Genomic DNA, 19,267 nt, shown 5'->3' with positions numbered 1-19,267 from the left:
ATGGCCCAGGAAGTGAGTGGGCATTAAGGCATCTGGGAAGGATCTCAGACTGGATTATAGATGGCAGACAGTTGGTGTGGTAAGCCCCGCCCTCTGTTCAAAGATGGTCGTACACAGTGGACATAGATGCTGATCAGGCAGATGATCAATAGGGGGTCCAGGACCCTCTTGGGGGACGCTCCCATAGGGCTTAAATCTGGGACTCCACCATCTGGTCTCAGAACTGAAGACGCTTCTGGGATGAAACGTCTTCAAGGAACTTAAACAAGTCCAGATGCTTTTCTGCCCGAGCTCCTTCAATGTCCTCCGATTGGTTCTCCAGACTCATATGAAATTGCGTGTAAACAATATGTGTTGCTAGGCAACCAGAGACAAGCTGAGGTGTAAATATGAGCCAGTCTGCTGTATATATGGTTCTATTTGTTTAAATGATAAATAAACCCAATAACACACGAGACGACGGGGTTTTAATGAAACCGCTGTGTGAGAGCAGGCGTTCTGATTGGTCACTGTGCCTGGCAGGTAAGCTCACCTCTCTATGAGCAGGTCCAGCAGCTCCCGAGGTTTGCAGAATGATCTGTAGGTGGTCAGAAAAGTCCGGACGAAGTTTGGATCTGAAGGAAAAAACACGAGCTGATCAGTGAGGGATCAGATCAATCAGCCTCGAGGGCCGGTGCCCTGCAGCTTTTAGATCTCACCCTGGGTCGACACACCTGAATCACACGATTAGTTCATTAGCAGGCCTCTGGAGAACTTGGAGGTCATTTAGCCGTTTAAATCAGCTGACATGTCTAAAACCTGCAGGACACCGGCACAGTCGGCGCCCACATCGCCCCCAAGTCTCACCTCGCTGCCACGTTGAAACTCAAGCTACAGGTCAAGAAGCTAAAACAGCAGCAGTACGACATCTCACCTGTGTGACATCACGCCTCACCTGCGTACATGTGGAAGGTGAGTCTCTCGATCAGCTTCAGGACAGTCCCCGCCTTGATGATGGGAATGCCGGACTTGGACTGGACGTTCTCCTCGAACACGACGTTCTCCTCGGAGTCGGGCTCGGCAAAACGGTACACCTCGGCGCCCGGGAGTCTCATCTGCTCCTCCTTCTCCTCCTGCAGCATGGCGGTGTCCAGCATGCGCTCCAGTGTGCTGCGGTACTGCAGCGAGATCAGCGCCGCCATCCAGCCGTTCTTCTCCTCTGCAGACTTGGCGGCAAACACCACACTGTTGCCATCTTTCAGGATGATCTCGAAGGCGTGGCGGTACTCGCCCTCCTTGTCATCTTTGTCGTTGATCTGAACTTTGCGCATGAAGAACTTTTCTTTGAGGCGGTACTCCGCGGTAGAACTGGCACCAGGCAGCCGCGGCGGGCCATGATTAGACTTGCAGCAGATCATCAGGCCGTCGAACAGGAAGATGTGGCGTTCGTGTTTGGCGCCGACGCGGGTCAAGGTACCCTCCATGATGAACTCATTACAGCACTGGCCGATGTCCTTCCCCTCCCAGCCGTCGATGTTCTTTTGGATCTCGTTCATCTTCTTGATGGCGAGGTGCTTACCCTTCATCTGGTGGCAGTAGAAACGGCACGCCGACTCGCTGCATGCCACCACACAGGAGCGAGAATATGTAGAAGAAGAAGAAGAGTTAGTGAGGAGGATGGAGAGATCAGGGCTCGCAAAATCACTAGCCCGACGTCCCGGGGCTAGTGATTTTTCCAGTCGGACTACCAAAATCTATCTCTGCCCTGCCCGTCGGCCTATCGTAGGAAGGAAAAATATATGTCAATGCTTTTGCATTCTTTCAGAAATGTAGCTGGGTAATTATGTCATTGGCATCGGTGAGCCACTGTCAATATGTGACATATTGAAATCGCGTTTGAATTTGCGCTTGTTTTTTGCTTTCACTTTGCAATCGTGTGAACTGTGTATAGAGAGCGACAGCACTGATCTGTGAGTGATGATAATTTGCACCAATTCCTCTGACATCGTCTTATTAATCGTTAGCTTACTATGCAAACATGACAAGTGAAATCTCCCGCAGCTTAAACATGTGAGAGGTTGATCGCGCAGAGAATCGTTGAGCTTATGTGAGTGCATGTGTAAAAGCATTTCAGTTCTGCTGAGCCAAATAAGACAGGTCAGGGTGAAGAAGTGACAGCCAAAGAAAAGCTTACCACAAAACGGAGAAGTTATGACAAATCAGACTATAAGGCAAAAAGAAAGTGCAGCTTTATGGTTTCATGGACAAAAGAATTTCTGTGGCTGCAATATGACGAGCTAAATAACCAGGGCTGCACATAAGTGGTCCGCAGGTGCGCATTCGCTGTCAAAATAAAAAACACGCACAAGATAAGAAGTTGCAACGCGTGTTTGCGTACATAAGATTTTCAGGAGGAGGACAGACATTTGTTTAGAACTCTTAAAGATGTCGAAGAAGCTCCTTTAAGCAATTACTGTGATGTTCCTCCACCTCCAAAGAAATGTCAGATGGAGTACGAACCACAAAAGAAGCGCGTACCGTATTTTCACGACCATAAGGCGCACTTAAAAGTCTTAGATTTTCTTCAAAAAGTACAGCGCGCCCTATAGCGCAGTGCGCCCTGTGTGTTGTAAGGAGGACGTAGTAGAGAACACCATGAGAACGCTAAAGGGTGAAGTGTGGGCGCAACCCTGAAAATGGCAAAGAGACACGCTTATGAAGCACAGTTTAAACTGAAGGCCATCAGCTACGCGGAGGAACATGGAAATCGAGCAGCGGCGAGAGAATTTAAGATTAACGAATCGATGGTTCGCAAATGGAGGAAGCTAGAAAACAAGCTCCGGCAGGTCAAGAAAACGCAGCTGAGTTTCCGCGGACATAAGGCGAGGTGACCCGAGTTGGAGGAAAGACTCGAGCGGTGGATCATCGAGCAAAGAACGAGCGGGAGAAGCGTTTCGACGGTCACCATTCGGCTAAAAGCAGTTTCACTTTCACTTTTTATGAAACGGTGCCATTTTTCCATCCGGATGTATGTAAGGAGACCAGGTGGTTTTTTCCACGCATCACCATCGCTCTTAATCTGTGACTCTATGCGTGCCCATCTCACAGCCGATGTGAAAAAACTAGTGAAACAAATGAACTGTGAGCTTGCTGTCATTCCGGGAGGCCTGACAAAGGAACTCCAACCGCTGGACATCGGTGTGAACCGCCCGTTCAAAGTAAGGCTGCGAGCGGCCTGGGAGCGATGGATGACCGGTGGAGACCACAGTTTCACCAAGAGTGGAAGGCAGCGCCGGGCGAGTTACGCCACAATTTGCCAATGGATTGTAGATGCTTGGGCTAACATGTCTGCTGGCACTGTTGTTCGAGCTTTCGCAAAAGCCGGCATCGTTTCCGAGGAGCCGCACGGCACGGAAAGTGACTCTGACAGTGAAGAAAGTGAACTTGGCATGTTTGATGGAGATTTAGCGCAGCTGTTCAATTCAGACACAGAGGATGAGGACTTCGATGGGTTTGATTGATGATAAAAATGTGAGTACCAAACTTTGTTTTGCTCCTGCTTTATTTTTAAATACGCACACTTGTATGCTTGTGTGTTGTTGATGATGACGATTACTGGTAATAAAAATGTGAGTAAGGTACCGAACTCAGGTTTGCTCCCGCTTTATTTTTAAATACGCATACGGTACTTGTATGCGCCCTATGGTCCAGTGCGCCTTATGTGTGTGTTAAATACAGTAAGGGCACACATAACTGAGACTGCGCCTTTTAGTACAGTGCGCCTTATGGTCGTGAAAATACGGTATTCTCGGAAAAGTGGTTGCAGGAGGTGAGCTGGCTTCAAACAAATGATGAATGCACAGAGATGTGGTGCAGAATGTGCCGTGAAAATCCCACTCTAGGACAAAGACACTGCCTTTATATGGACGCAAACGCGCGCTGCAACTTCTTATCTGGTGCGCGTCTTTTATCTTGACAGCGAATGCGCACATGCGGACCACTTATGTGCACCCGTGTAAATAACATAATGTTCTGCCGGGTGTGTTGTTGGTTTTCCCTCGATTTCTGAGTCGACAAGCGCCTTTGTTACTGGGACCAGTCATTTTAAGAAAGGCCCCCATTAGAACCCATGAGAAATGCAAGAAATGCATTATTGCTCAGTCTGCAATATCTTTCCCAGAACAAACACCAATTGCAAATAATATACTAAAAATAAACCTGAAAAATCTGTTTAGAACAGCTACTATGTTGCAAAGAGTGAACTACCACTGGCACAATTTTATCAGTCTTTGCAAACTTCAAAAAGCAAACGGCCTCGATCTTGGTTCCTCTTGCCTCTTACCCGTGACTTCAGTGGAAATTTCAGATTCAGGCTCTGACAGACTGATTCATGTCCTACACAGTTCTTACAAGTTCATAGAAATTTCTGTTCAATTAGAACCAAGTATTTGAGTTGATGATTGTAATTTTTATACAATGTTGTAATTTGTGTTTCAACAATTTTTTGATTGATGTTTTGTTTCCAATATTATACATTAAAGTATAATATTGTAACGGAAACAAAACATCAATCAAAAAATTGCTCTCTCTTTTATTCGGGCTACTTAAATTTATTTTGGGCTACCAAAAACTGAAGAGTCCCTGCCCGAAGGACTACCAGGATTTTGAAATGTTGCGAGCCCTGGAGAGCCAGAGGGGGCGGGTCTCTGTGTGATTTCAGTGAGAAACACATTTAAGGAAATCACGGGACTTTCACAATAAAAGCAGCAGCTGTATAGCAGCTCTTGAAGTTATGAGCTGAGGTCAGAGTTACACGTTTCACTTCCTGTCAGCTGCTGCTTTCTTCCTGTGCGTCACACAGACATACGTGATCAACATTTCTGATCAGCTACAGATCGCTAAATTATTGGAAGTTAGTTCACTGCTAATAGAGCTGCTCACTCATCATTGGGTTGGTTGAGGAGGTCAGGCTTTGTACAAACCAGCAAAGCTGCAGCGACAACAGGAAGTGAGGTCACAGCAGGCCGACTCGGACCTCAGCTGGGACAAACCGCCACGCTGTGACAGAGACACAGTGACATCGTCATTAATGAGCACGTGTATTATCAATGGCAGTACTGGGTTCTGATCAACGTGTGAAAAACACCAATGTGATGTCATCAGGACGTGAACCCTGCAGGCGTGAGGAAGCAGCGCTGATCAGACGCATCGACGGCCCTGCAGGTCTGATCGATTGGACGACCTGAGAGCGGACGGACTGCTGCTTTATTCGCTGAGCCTGTTGTTCCTGCGAGCTGCTCACTAATCACATTATAACTTAAACCCCCGAGGTATGTGGAGGCGGGGCTTCACTGGGCTGCAGCAGACCCTCGACCACATTTACTTCCCTCACCCAGGGCCTGCCTCCAACACCAGGCGTTTACCTACTGATATTTATCTGCCCCCACCAGTGACCATCAGTATAACTCTGAACCCATCGGCCGGCACCGACCTTCATTATTGGCTTTTATGCATCTCTACCCCACACCATCCACCTGCCTCCATCCACCTGCCTTTGGTCATTCATTACCAGCCTTATCTGCATGATTTGTGCAAGGATCCATCCAGCTGTGACTTTCAGCTTTAAAAAGAAGTTTAACAAAAGTAGTGCACGGAGTAATGAGCGCCTCACCTGAGCACCGAGCACGTCACCCAGTCAGCTCTGAACATGGCAGCAAGTGCTCAACTGTCGATGACTAAAACCTGACACCTGCACTTCAGTCTCAGCGGGACGGATTTAAAAATCTGTTGTTCAGAGTTATGAAACACATCTTTTTCTAACCAGCAATGAATCCAACTGCACCACCAATTCTATCTCCCTCCACCCGCCTCCACCCGCCTCACAGGCTGATATAAATCTTTTCCAGCTCTTCTGTAACTCGTCAGTGAAGAGATGGAGGACGGCGGTCTGCACTGTATTCAGGTCAGTTTATCAGCCAGACAGGTGGTGCTCAGCCACAGAGGGAAACACCTCCACCTCCTCAGAGTTAGGGTGGAACAAAAACTTCTGTGCTCTGACCAATCAGACACGGAGATTCGGACGCCGTTTCCGCCAGGCTATGGAGAAGAGGGAGCATGCAGCATGCAGTTCAAAGCAGCATCCCTGCTTGTGGGCAGGGCATCAGTTTAACCACACCTCCATTACATTTCTCGTATCATCATTTCTTCTGAGCCTGATGCTGAACGCTCCACGTCTCAAACTTAAAACCAGCCAATCCCCTCGTTAGCTGTTGGGTCCTTAGCATCGACTGCTACAAACAAAAACACTAACAGGTCGTATCTAAGCCGCTTTTCTCCAGTTTACCTCCACCGCTCTTTGTCTACCACCATCACGCCTACAGGAAAACACGAGAGAACAAAGAGAGGTCACCTACGTCCTCATGTCCGCCTGCCAGTCATCGACCGTGGGCCCTCCGCCTGCTCGTTTGTCGTGTAATAAAGGAGAAACTTTACTGAGCGGGCGGCAGCAGCAGCTTTCCCCTCTCTCTCTCTCTGAGCTCTTTTCTTTCTAACAGAGAACAATAAGCTGCCCTCGCGCTTACGCCACTTCCTCCAAACACCGCCACCCCCCCACCGGCGACCCTAACGAACCCTCCCCTCCCCATCCTGCTCTATTTTGGTCCAAAGGGAAATGCAGAGGATGGGCGGAGTCCCACCCACAGTGTTTGTGCAGAGTGCGAGCTGCTGCCCGGCAGTTACAGCTGAACTCGGCCGGTTCTGGTTCTGTCCTGGCTCCGCTCGGGGATCTCACACTCAGGGGTGAAGGCTGACTCTTTGCCATGAACAGGTGAAGGAGCAGTCCTCGTGTGGTCTACACGCCTGACACTGATTATTAGTTATTGATGAACAGGTAAAGATCAATAACCTGCTGTCGGTCATGAGGTTCTTATTATCATTTCTACTCATGCCCTCTGCCCGTCCATCACGCACGTGTGTGTCTGTGTGCGTGCAGGTGTGCGTACCTGAGCCTCCTCTTGGCCAGGCTCCTGGAGCAGATCCTCTCCATGCTGCTCTGCAGGTTGAGCAGAGCCGTGATGGCCTGTTTCAGACACTCTTTATCCTCGTCATCCTGACTCTTCTCCTCCAGTTGCTGTGGAAACAGAGAAGGGAGGGGCTAACTACCTCCATCAGACAGAGAACTAAGAACAAAACCTGTGCTGTCCAATCAGAGTCCAGGACTCCCTCTGCCCCCCGTGAGCCCTCAGCTGTGAAATAATCTGCACTACATGACTGGAGGTATTTCAGAGATTTGCCCTCAGAGGGGCAAAGCCTCTTACGGCCGCAGTGGAAAGTCCCAGACCTGGACCGGCTCCACGGGAGACTGGTGCGTGCCATCACCGCACCTGACTGGGTTCACCTGGGACCAGTTTCATGTGCTCAGCCACTGCCGGCCTGCAGGGAATGCTCTGTGGCAGGATACCGCCACATCATAAAGCGGTGCTATGACCAGGTTTGATACAGGTATAGTGCGTGTATAAGGCAGGTGAGTTACAGGTGCACTTGTGTGTTCGGCATCGCCTCTGTTGATCTCTGCGGGTGGAAGCGTGCAGAAACGCGCAGCGGGATTTAACACACATGTACAAGCGTCTCTGTCAGGAGACTCACCTTGAGGATCTCGAACAGGTGCAGGCAGTGGTAAACAGGTGTGAGCAGCAGCCTGGGCAGAACGTACTGAACGGCCTCTTTAAAGCCCTCGCAGATGGACTGCAGACAGACACACAGACAGACGCTTCATCATCAGCGGTCACGTGACCCGCCGCACACGCCGATCTCTATCAACACGCTGCACACCTGAGCAGAGGTTCGTCTCACATGATAATCAGCTGACGTTGCACCCGCTCGTCTGTTTGTCTTATGACATCAGAGGAAAGGTGGCTCCGCCTGTGAAAGCGCGCTCATTGGCTAACGACTTGTGATTGACAAGTCGTTAGCCAACGAATGTGCAGGAAACACTACAGGCTGTATTTTTTTATTTAACTGATCCCAGAACCTCCCAGAGGTCAAAGGTCAGAAAAGTCTGCTTTCACCTTCTCTGACAGAACCATTGTAATCAGAGTACTGGCCTCACCTGCAGGTGGAAGGAAGCTCCAGGTTTGGACACCTGACTGAGGAAGTGTTCATGGAAGCCAGAGCGCAGCATGTCCTGAGCGTACGTCTCATAGGGGTCGAAAGCCAACTCCTGCCAATCAAAGCTCACGTCATTCTCAAGCAGACAACCGATCGATCAACAGATCAATCCACAGGCGTACAGACCTCAGCCAGGTCCTCGAAGCAGCTCCCCACCAGAGGATGAGGACTTCCCTCGCCGGTCATTTCCACCGTGTCCTCGATCAGACCGAGCAGCTTCACCGTCACCTCGTGGATATCCAGGATCCGACTGAAGATGCTCTCCACATCCTGCAATCGATCAGAGACTCATCAATTACACCAGCCTGAGAATGTCACGGATCAAACACGTCGTCGTCACTCACAACAGAATCACCAATCACCAGACCAGTTAGTGATGTCACCGGTGGACATACGTGCTGGGAGAAGAGCATGGAGTTGGAGTTGAAGGGCTCCCTGAACACCCTGATGATCAGGTTGAGCTGCCTCAGGTACTGCCGACAGTCCGCCATGAAGCTCTTCACCAGCTCGTAGTAACTCTGCTCCTCATTGGCTGACGGCTCCTCATCCATTAGCGGGAAGCCGCTGATGTCCTCCTCGTCCTGGTGAAACATGTTCATCAACACCTGCACAGCGACACACAGACCTACAGGTGAGACACGCAGAGTTTAAAGGTTCCTCCAAACCATGAGACGGACTGAGCGGCTGCACGGTGTGGAGCTTTCACTGGACTGTGTTGTATTTTGTTGTGTGCGTGTGCGTGTGCGACCTTGTCGGCACACATGGCCACGGTGATATCCTGCTGGGAGATCTCATAGTGTCGAATGTTCCTCACGTAATTTCCTGCCAGCTTCAGGATGTCCGCAGAGATGTACTCCAGGACGGCGACCATGTACACGGACACCTGGTGGTCGATCTTATAGCCCAGCACCTCCTAAAGCACAGCACCGTGGTGAACACACTCAAGGCACCATGGGAAATGTGCGTAAGCCATATGATGAAGAAATGTACCTTGAGCAGGGGATGGATCTTATCAACAGGCAGCGCCAGCGGGTTCCTCCTCCTCCTCTTCTCAATGGCACTCTGAGCATCACTGAGTGCCCACTTATCGATCGGGTGAGGAAAACTCTTCTGCACGCGCTCCTGGAGAGAAAAGGGGCGGGTTCAGGACACGAAGCGGACTCCGGTAGCCTGCACGCCTTGGCTGGGCCGATAAGAACCAAACAACACCTGATCTGAGCAGGGCTGTGCGATATGACGAAATGAAAACATCTTTCATATAATACACTATCGTTTGTTTCACGGTGACGCAAAATCCACTGTTTATGGATGCGGGGACAGAGAATCCCAGCACGACCAGTTTAGACGAGGCAGAACCAGGTAGCTGCAAACAGACGGACCAGTCCACACAAATCCAGGACCTTATTCCTAAACGAGGGCCGCCTCTGTTGCGCGGACACAGTTTGGTTATGAAACGTCTGACACGGAAAACTGCACAACGTAAGTTCTGGCACAAAGCAGCGCCACTTCAGACTCGAACAGCACAGAGCTCTTCTCAGTAGGGCTGGAACAAAAAAAAAAAAAACGTCGACGTAAAAAAATCTGCGTCGATGCGTCGTCACTTTCAAAAAAAGACATGGCGGCAGCGAGTAGTGGAATCATGAGTGAGGCAGTTGCAGTCAACTTAAATCACTCCACCCGAACACGCAGCTCTACAGTATGGGGATATTTTAACAGAAAAGGAAGTGATTCAGTCGTTTGCCGGCTTTGTGAGGTGGAAATGGCCTATCATAAAAGCACGACGGCTATGCACCAGCACCTCAAACGACGGCATCCAGGAGCAGCTTCTGCAAAGGACAAACCACCGTAAGTTTAACTTTTTTACTAACGCTAGTTTTTACCCGTTAATTCATCCAGACCCCCCCACGTAGACGTACACTCACTCATAGACACAGATAAAGACCCAACCTCCGTAAATGCAAAACTCATTTAAGCTGCTGAGCAGTAACATACAGCAGCTGCTGTTTAGTTGTTGTTGTTTTGGTTTGTGGCCCATGCTGGCAAAATGAGTCGGAATGCACGCAGGCTGATTATCAGAATCGGCGAAAGACAAAAATGTGAGACAGCGAATTGGCCGCAGGAGAATTGTTAACAAGGATAATGCACCACCTGCTAAACGTAGCCGTCGTGGACACTATTACAACATTGTTAAAGTGCTTGCAAAAGCAAAATGACAATGAACTCTTGATTTGTCAAATTTAATGTGTTTCATCCTATTTGAACGCTGTTTTTATACATAATGCTTCTCCAGCTTGATCTTATAGGTCAAAGTTATGCCATCTAATGACTAGAAAGCAGTGCACCAGTAAAGGTGCCATCAGCCCTGGGTGTTTAAACGTTATCTTTTCCAGCCATCATGATTACTGCATATCATATGTTCAACATTGGGGATTATCATTAACCTCTTACTGTTATGCTATGAAAGCACATGGCATAACAGTATGTGTGTATCTATCTATCTCAACCAGATCCTTATCAGATTATTTTGATATTATGCTTTCCATATAATTATTTAGTAATTATTCGAATTCATCTGTGTGCTGTGTGTGATTTATGATTTCAGGAATAAACAGAAAAGTCTGGAGGACTACTGTCAGAGAAGAAGTACACCATGCACCCCCCAGGAGGTGGCTGTACTTACTGAGAGCGTCTTAGCTATGATTTTAAAAGACAAGAGACCACTTGCTGTGGGTGAGGGATTCAAAGAAATGCTGACCACTTTCCAACCAGGTTACACTCTGCCGTCTAGGCGTCATTTTACAAGCATGATGGAGAGAAAGTATGAAACTTCAGTGGAGAAACTAAGGAATGAACTAAAAAAGCCACATCCAAAATCTCCCTTACCACTGATGCTTGGACAAGTCTGGTCACAGAGTCCTACTTAGGGGTAGCTTGTCATTTCATTATTTGTTCAAAGACGCCATTGCTGCTGTTTGTATATTATTAATTTTTTGCTATGATTTCCTTTGTTATATTTGTTTTGCAAAACATTTAATTTTTTGTTGAAAACAGCAGATTGTAGTACAATGTTATTGTGGATTTTGTTTTGTGAATGAAGAGCACTTTTTGGCAGAAAGCAAAGTGAATGTTACATTTTGTTTGTTTAAAGACACCATTGTTGCTATTTATTTGAAATGTTTTGTTAACTTTTCCTTAATTTTATATATGTTTGCACATTTCATTTCTTGTTAAATGCTATCTCTATTGTATTGATTGTACGACCTCTACAACTTTATTTTGCAATTTTTTTTTATTAAAAGGTCTTCAAGTGAATAAATTTGTGTTTTTCATTTATATACATAAATTAGTAAATGTGAAATTGCTATACAAGTCAAATAATGGGGAAAAAAATCGTTAATCGAATCGAAATCGAATCGGATTGAAAAATGAATCGTTAGATTAATCGATGCATCGAAAAATTAATCGCTTCAGATTCATCGATTAGGAAAATAATCGTTTTGCCCAGCCCTACTTCTCAGGTGACAGAGTGGAGAGAGTTTACGGACGAGAAGCAACAAAGAGCCGTCAGGTGCTCCAAACCAACCTCAGACTCAAACGCTACAACGGGCGTTTCCCCGCAGCACGCTGTGTAGAAAGACTCACAAAGAAAATGGCGGCCGTTACAACTTCTATCTAAAAATAGATGGTTTCATGCATCGGTCAGAACACTCCGCTGAAAACGCCTCACACGGGTCGAGTTACAGAAAAAGCACATTTAGTGACAGATGAGGTTATCGAGAGATAACCGGGTCATATCGCACGGCCCTTGATCTGATGTGGTTTCTGGGTTGAAGCCATGGGTATAGTTGATCACACGGCACAGCACACCTGTCCTGTGCTCTGAGTGGATAAAGGGAGCCAATAACCCGAGGTTATTCTGTCATCACGGCTCGGTTATTGACAGGTCTCTTGATTCAACTTATTTATATAATCACAGCAACAGTCGCCTGAAAGCGCTTTACGCTGTGAGGTAAAGAGCAGTACAGAGAAAACTCTGTGAGCAGGCTGACGGTGGGAAACAGGAAGAAACCTGCCTAACGATAAGCTCCGCCTGGCTTCACAAAAGTGGATTTTACAAACTGGAGACTCTGACTGCGCTCGGGCGTTTCTGGAGAACCGCCTCCTGTCCTAAATCCTTGATGTCATCCAAGAACCGGAGTCACATCCATGATTCAAACGCTGAGCTGTGCTGTGGACGATGAGGAAAAACAAAGGAGCGCCATGACGACGTGACGCATCAGGTCCACTGACCCAAAGAAGAGGAGCGCCATGTTTGGTGAGGAGCAGGCCGGTGGATTCTGTGATCCTGCACAGACCACAGATGGACCTGCGAGCAGCTCCGGGACCACTGCGGCGAGGAAGAACGAGTGCTGGGAACACGCAGACACACGATGAAGTCAGTGCCATCAATACTCTAGGAGGCGTGAGCTGAAACGGTGCGCTCTATTACTCAGGTAACGGCACCTGTGCGGCGATTAACCCTCGGTGTTCACACCTGCTCGGCAACAATCACAAGGAACCGGGACGACGAGTATCGGTCACAGTACTGACGAGTACTGGTATCGAGAGGTAGTACTGACTTACATCCTTACACCTGTCCAGGTGTGCGGTGCAGCCGGTCGGCAGCTGTGCTTTTCACTAGACCGTCTGCTGCTTGGTCACATGTCCAGCACTTACACGACATCATGTCCTGTCACATGATGCAGCCTGAGGGATCATGTGACCTCTGTGAGCGCGATCAACGGATGGCACGTGTCACCAAACACGAACACACACAGGATGTGAGTCTGAGGAACGGTCAGGGGTCAAAGGTCAGGGGTCAAAGGTCAAATATCAGGGATCGGGTTGAGGATTAAAACGCCAACAGCGTGGCGTTTTGTTTTTTTCCCCAGACAGCACCTCGTTACGTCATCGCAGCCGCCGATCCCACCTCGGCCTCACAGTGATGTCATCATCAGGAACTCATGTGATTGGCTGTTCAGCTGCTTCCAGCTGACTTCTGACGCAAACATCAAAACTTTATTTAAATGGTAAAAATGACAGTAAACACAGAAAGAACCTGGTGTGCATTATCGTTAGCGTGCGTCCGTCTCACCTCGACGTCCTGGCACGTGCGCGGCTGAGCCTGACACAGCATACTGAGCAGCTGCAGGATCAGCTCCTCCACGTACTGCAGCGCCTCCTGCTGGGACACCAGGTTAGGATGCACCTGGTTCAGTACCTGAACACACACACACAGATCAGTCATAGCGTCACTGACAGCTCGTGGCTTCCTGACAGTTACTAATAAATGTGCCGGGCAGCTCATGAATGCGACGTTTACAAATGTCTCAGCGTTTACAGATTTTAGATATTTAAGTTTGGAAGGACGAGACGTTTGAAATCAGGAATTCAGGTCATAAATGCAGAAGAAGCTGCTGAATGTGATTGGAACTGGACATTATTATTACCTTCCAACATAAAGCGCCGTCGTTGTCATTTTCGTGCTTTATAAATAAAACTGAAATCCTCACTGCACAGTTTTGCACAAACTGTAAATACCAAACGATTGTTAATATTTAATACTTTGGTATTTTTATATTATTATTATTATTATTATTATTATTATTATTTTCCTTCTTTGATTTAGCTGTACACTTTCTAATGTTCATGTAAAGCTGAGGAAGAATTTCATTATAGGTAAATGTTCCAATACTGTTTCTCTGTATAAGACAATAAAACTTGAACCCACGATTGTAAACGTGATCCACTCAGGATCTGCAACTCGGACAGTTTGCTGATCTGTTCCGGAGCACATGCTCCCGTTCTGGGCCGAGCCGCTGAAAACGATTCAGGTGATTGTCAGTGGAAAACCTGCCGACACTCCGAAGCCTCAAAATGCTGTCTAAATGACTGAGCTTCAATCTGTGAATGCATTTCAAAATGAAATGTAATCAGATTACAATCACACTGTCTGCTAGAGCAGGGCGATATGACCAAAAATATTTATCACGATATACATTTGGTTTGTAAAATTAGCTTTCGTCCGTCAGATACACAACAAAGCACTATTTTTGGTAGCGCATGCTAGCGGGCCGTCGTTATTACCGTGTTTTTTGGAAAATACGGCGCACTTAAAGTCAACCCTTTGAGTTTCTGAAAAGCAACAGAGCCCCTTATAATTCCGTGCGCCTTATGTATGAACTCTGGTTGTGTTTACTGACCTGGAAACGATTTTATGTGCACGGCGCTCAGAAATCTGTCAAATGTTTCAGTACGACTTTGCTGAGCTACGAAGCCGCACCGCTTGATGGATTGTCGGAGCATTACGGCTATCGTAGGCGGAGCCTCGCGGAGTGATACGTACTGTGCTTCAACATAATGTTACCATATTGTGTGTGTATAACCTCTTTTTAAGTTTTGTGGATGTTATACTTGGTTATGCTGAGGATGTGTCGGCCAGTTTCCACTGAAATGCTTTTTGGTTAAACCGTCAGCGAGGAATTTGCACTGTTACATTTTTATATAACTTTAACGCACATAAAACAGCTGCTTGTTTAAGTGAAAATACATTGATGGGTTTTTTGCACTAATACAGTTGTAAATGGCCCTAAGGACCCCAAAGCGCTTTACACACACACATCCACACACTGGTGATGGCAGCTACATTGTAGCCACAGCAAATTTTCAAATGTATATCGTGATGAATATTTTTGGTGAATGTGTGTGTGAATGGGTGGATGACTGGTTGTGTAAAGCGCTATACAAATACAGGCCATTTACAACTGTATTAGTGCAAAAAAAAAAAAACCATCAATGTATTTTCACTTAAACAAGCAGCTGTTTTTTTTTATGTGCATTAAAGTTATATAAAAATTTAACAGTGCAAATTCCTCGCTGACGGTTTAACCAAAAGGCATTTCCAGTGGAAACTGGCCGACACATCCTCAGCTTAACCATGTATAACAGGGGCGATTTTAGCCCAATTTTGAAAAATGAATCACAGCACCCCCAAAGATTTCTTCCTTTTTTGACAATATTTGCTGCTTGTGTGACACACTACTAAAAATATAAAAACATACAGTACGTACTTGAGATGGAACATTTTAACAACAAAAGTATAGATAACCCCCCCCCCCCCCCCCTCCCAAAGTGGTTTGTTCCAGCTCTCCCCTGCTCTGGCTCTTGTGCTGCCAGAGCGATGGTGGCTGAGACGCAGCGGAGCGGAGGTGGAAGCGCCTGCCTTAAAACAGGACATATTAGCTGCATTTAACCTTCAGTTACTCTTTATATAGTTGGTAGGAGTCAGAACATGTTTCTGTTTACCTGAAAAACATTACACCAGGTAACCTGCAGTGTTGGAAACGTGTTTCCTGACGATGTTTGCTGCCCTACAATCCGTCCTGCTCTGTTGTAAAATCAGCCACATTTCTTCAAAATCTTTAAAATGAAAAGTTGTAATATATTCATATTCCAGGTATTCCTCATAAAATATGTTTGTAACATCAGGCCATTTGCATTTTTATTTATTTTTTCATTAATTAAAAATGCAGTTTTTGTATCACTACCCCACTCTTCCACAAGTGGGGTCAGAAATGACTCCAAGCAGTTCCTGTGGAATCTTCTATGAAACGTTCATTCTTAGCAACTCTGACTGACCCACTTCCACTTCTGATCGATCAGGAATTAATTTTTACACAGTAACATATATGATTTACAGTCAGGGCTGCACATAAGTGGTCTGCAGGTGTGCGTTCGCTGTCAAAATAAAAGTATTCCCAGAAATTCCGAGACTATGCGCTTTTTTGGGGGTGGAGGAACACAAAAGTAATTGCTTATGGAGCTTGCTTCTTCGACATCTTTAAGAGTTCTGATAAAATGTCTGTCCTCCTCCAGATTATCTTATGTACGCAAACGAGCGTCTCAACTTCTTATCTGGTGCGTGTCTTTTATTTTGACAGCGAATGCGCACCTGCGAACCATTTATGTGCAGCCCTGTTTATAGTTTCCTGTGCATTTCAAACATTGTCCTTTCTGGGGGGGGTTTATTATTTAAAGTAACACGGCTGCTATGAGGCCAGCTAGGATCCCTGTGGCTCTACAAATGATCCAGGACGGATGGGATGAAGAGCCCGTCAGAGGCATTGACTCAGAATCTGACATCTCAGATATAGAGGACCCAGACTATCTAGGTCTAGTACTGTCTCCCCAATAGATGCATGGAAGATGCTCATGTCTGATAATATAATAGAAGAGGTGCTGAAATGCACAAACATGGAGGCACGAAGAGTCGCCACAGACAGGGGAAAGAGTGGAAAAATGTAATCAAACTTAAGCTCCTGGCCTTCATTTGATTGACCGTTCTTGCAGGAAATGAGACGAACTGGGATGTACCAGTCGGTGTGTTTTTTGGGAGTCCTCTGCATAACCCATTGTACAAGGCCACTATGTCAATTCAAAGATTTGAAGATATTCGCCCGTCTTGCACTTTGAGAACAAGAGGACCAGAGCCTACAGACTGAAAACAAACCACATGGCAGCTTTCTGCTACGTATGGGGCCTGTTCCTGGTCAACTGCAGGCAGAAATTCATCCTCAGTGACTGTGTTACAGTGGATGAACAACTTCTGCAGTATATGCAGAGCAAGCATAAAAAAGTGATACAAAAGATACAAAAACTCAAATTTCTTAAAATTAATGAAAAAATAAATAAAAATGCAAAGGGCCTCATGTCACAATCATGTTTTATGAGGAATACCTCAAATATGAAAATATTACAACTCTTCGTTTTAAAGATTTTGAAGAATAACAACCAAGTTTATAGCAAAATGTATTGATTTTATTTGGGATCATTTGTGACCCCACTCGTGGAAGAGTGTAGGTACTGGTAGGTTGTGCATCCAAGGGTTAAAACCTAAAACTTTAAATTATCCGTAGCCTGCTCTTGTTAAATCAAATCAAATCAAATCACTTTTATTGTCACATCACATGTGCAAGTACATTGGTACAGCACATGTGAGTGAAATTCTTGTGTGCGAGCTTCACAAGCAACAGAGTTGTGCAAAATACAATAATGTAAACAAGCAAAATACAAGAATGGCTACATCTGAAACTAATAAATATATGTACAATATATAATAGTATATGTTACCACTGTCCTGTTTGAAATGTAATGAGAGAAACTGCTTATTTTGTCATATGTGCCGATATTGAACCCAAAGTACTAACTAGCTAACTGGCTGGATGCCCATTAACCTTATAACTCCTGGTGTGTGTGTGTGTGTGTGTATACAGAGACACCGAGTCAATCAAGAATCATGTTGGATCAGTGTTTCAATGTTTATGTCCTTTATCAGATGTACACGTGGTTTGGTTATTTGCCTTTTGGTTGAAAGGACACTAAGAGAGGACTTTTTTTATTGGTGATCTTAATAGTAGTTTTTTTTCATATTAATGTAATTTTTTATCTAATTGAATCTATTTGTGTATGATTGTCAGTCCAAAGAGGGAGAGAGGAAAGAGGGAACGTGAGGAGAAAGTACGAGGTCAGGAAGAACCAGGTAAGCAAACAGACAGCAGTGACAGGCAGAAACTGTTAAACTGACAAAGAGAAAAAACCTGATTTTACTCACAGTCTGGAAGTTGTGTTCTCCCTGTATTAAAGCTGCTGTACAGAGTCTGCTAAACAAACTGGGTTGTCAGCCCTGGCACTGCGTTACCATACTGAGCTTCAGTCAGAGGAAGTCACGGTTGCCAAAACCTTTTTGAAGCTCGAGAGTGAGGCTGGTGCCATCCCAGATATGTTAACATTGTACAATCTTCTGGATAATCAGATCTTCCCCACACTGAAAACTGCTATTCAGGTTGCCCTAACAAACCCAGTTAGCAGCTGTAGCTGTGAGAGGTCTTTTAGTGTCTTGAGTCAGCTCCATACCTGGCTGAGAAGGACCATGGGTCAAAGCCGACTCCAGCACCTGGCTGTGATGTCAGTTGAGAAAGAGATGCTTGAGAGACTTGACCACCAAAATGTGATAGATTTGCCAACCTCAAGCTGAGGCGACATAGGATAAAAGAAAAGAAAAAATCTGCAGAGCCATGTTAGTATCTGCAGTAAAGATCTTTCCATACATTGTACCAGAGGCCAAGGTGTCTCAGTTTTCTAATTTTGTAATAATATTTCGTACATTTCAAGGACTCTATTTTTGGAGTGTATTTTTTTTATATATATTTTTATTATATTATACACACACTTTAAAAGTGAATCTCTGTCCAAAAAATGCTCTCAGTTTACTTCTTACTCACTGTGAGCATCATTCATTATTCTCCCAGTAATTAAGGTCAGGATATGTATTTTTATTCCAATCCATTCTTCTTTTGCAGCATTTAAATAACCTTGATCAGATTTGATGAAAAGCAAAACACTTTTCAAAAAAGTGTTTTGCTTTTCTTTCACACATGTGGGATTAAATTGTGTTAAAATGTACAAAACAGTGATGTCATGTTTTGAGACGAGGACCCAGGCACAGAGAGACCTGATGAATTTAAGAATCTTATGATTTAATAAAGACGGGGAAGAAGTCTCATCGTGACGAGTACAGTTTACCTTGCCTGGATGGGCAGCTCTCTGGGTGCTCAGCACCCCCAAAGCTCTGATCCTAGAATCGCCCCTGATGTATAATATCCACAAAACTTAAGAGGTTATACACACACAATATGGTAACATTATGTTGAAGCACAGTACGTATCACTCCGCGAGGCTCCGCCTACGATAGCCGTAATGCTCCGACAATCCATCAAGCGGTGCGGCTTCGTAGCTCAGCAAAGTCGTACTGAAACATTTGACAGATTTCTGAGCGCCGTGCACATAAAATCGTTTCCAGGTCAGTAAACACAACCAGAGTTCATACATAAGGCGCACGGGATTATAAGGGGCTCTGTTGCTTTTCAGAAACTCAAAGGGTTGATTTTAAGTGTGCCGTATTTTCCAAAAAACACGGTAATAACGACGGCCCGCTAGCATGCGCTACCACAAATAGTGCTTTGTTGTGTATCTGACGGACGAAAGCTAAACCAGTTCCACACCAGTGAAGCTGCAGCATTTTACA

General features: G+C 45.8%; 1 protein-coding gene across 3 annotated transcripts in view; it reads right to left on the bottom strand.

Moving 5' to 3' along the window:
* Positions 1-19,267, bottom strand: part of sos1 (son of sevenless homolog 1 (Drosophila)) — a 43,082-nt gene that overhangs the window by 19,843 nt on the left and 3,972 nt on the right. Inside the window, exons 2-11 of one of the 3 annotated variants that reach the window (XM_085408298.1) lie at positions 13,280-13,405; positions 9,136-9,267; positions 8,894-9,058; positions 8,490-8,750; positions 8,272-8,415; positions 8,087-8,197; positions 7,624-7,722; positions 6,981-7,108; positions 935-1,596; positions 533-614 (exon numbers count right to left, since the gene is read on the bottom strand). In XM_085408298.1, the coding sequence (XP_085264424.1) occupies positions 533-614; positions 935-1,596; positions 6,981-7,108; positions 7,624-7,722; positions 8,087-8,197; positions 8,272-8,415; positions 8,490-8,750; positions 8,894-9,058; positions 9,136-9,267; positions 13,280-13,405 (1,910 nt within the window). The remainder of the gene's footprint in view (positions 1-532; positions 615-934; positions 1,597-6,980; positions 7,109-7,623; positions 7,723-8,086; positions 8,198-8,271; positions 8,416-8,489; positions 8,751-8,893; positions 9,059-9,135; positions 9,268-13,279; positions 13,406-19,267) is intronic. The other 2 variants (XM_085408299.1, XM_085408301.1) reach the window with 2 other exon arrangements.

This window comes from Rhamphochromis longiceps, linkage group LG6, assembly GCF_057381845.1.
Source record: "Rhamphochromis longiceps isolate RC_006_pf linkage group LG6, R_longiceps_female_GT1.1, whole genome shotgun sequence".
NCBI lineage: Eukaryota > Metazoa > Chordata > Actinopteri > Cichliformes > Cichlidae > Rhamphochromis > Rhamphochromis longiceps.
Note: the sequence above shows the minus strand (reverse complement) of the source record. Positions and strands in the feature narration are given on the sequence as shown.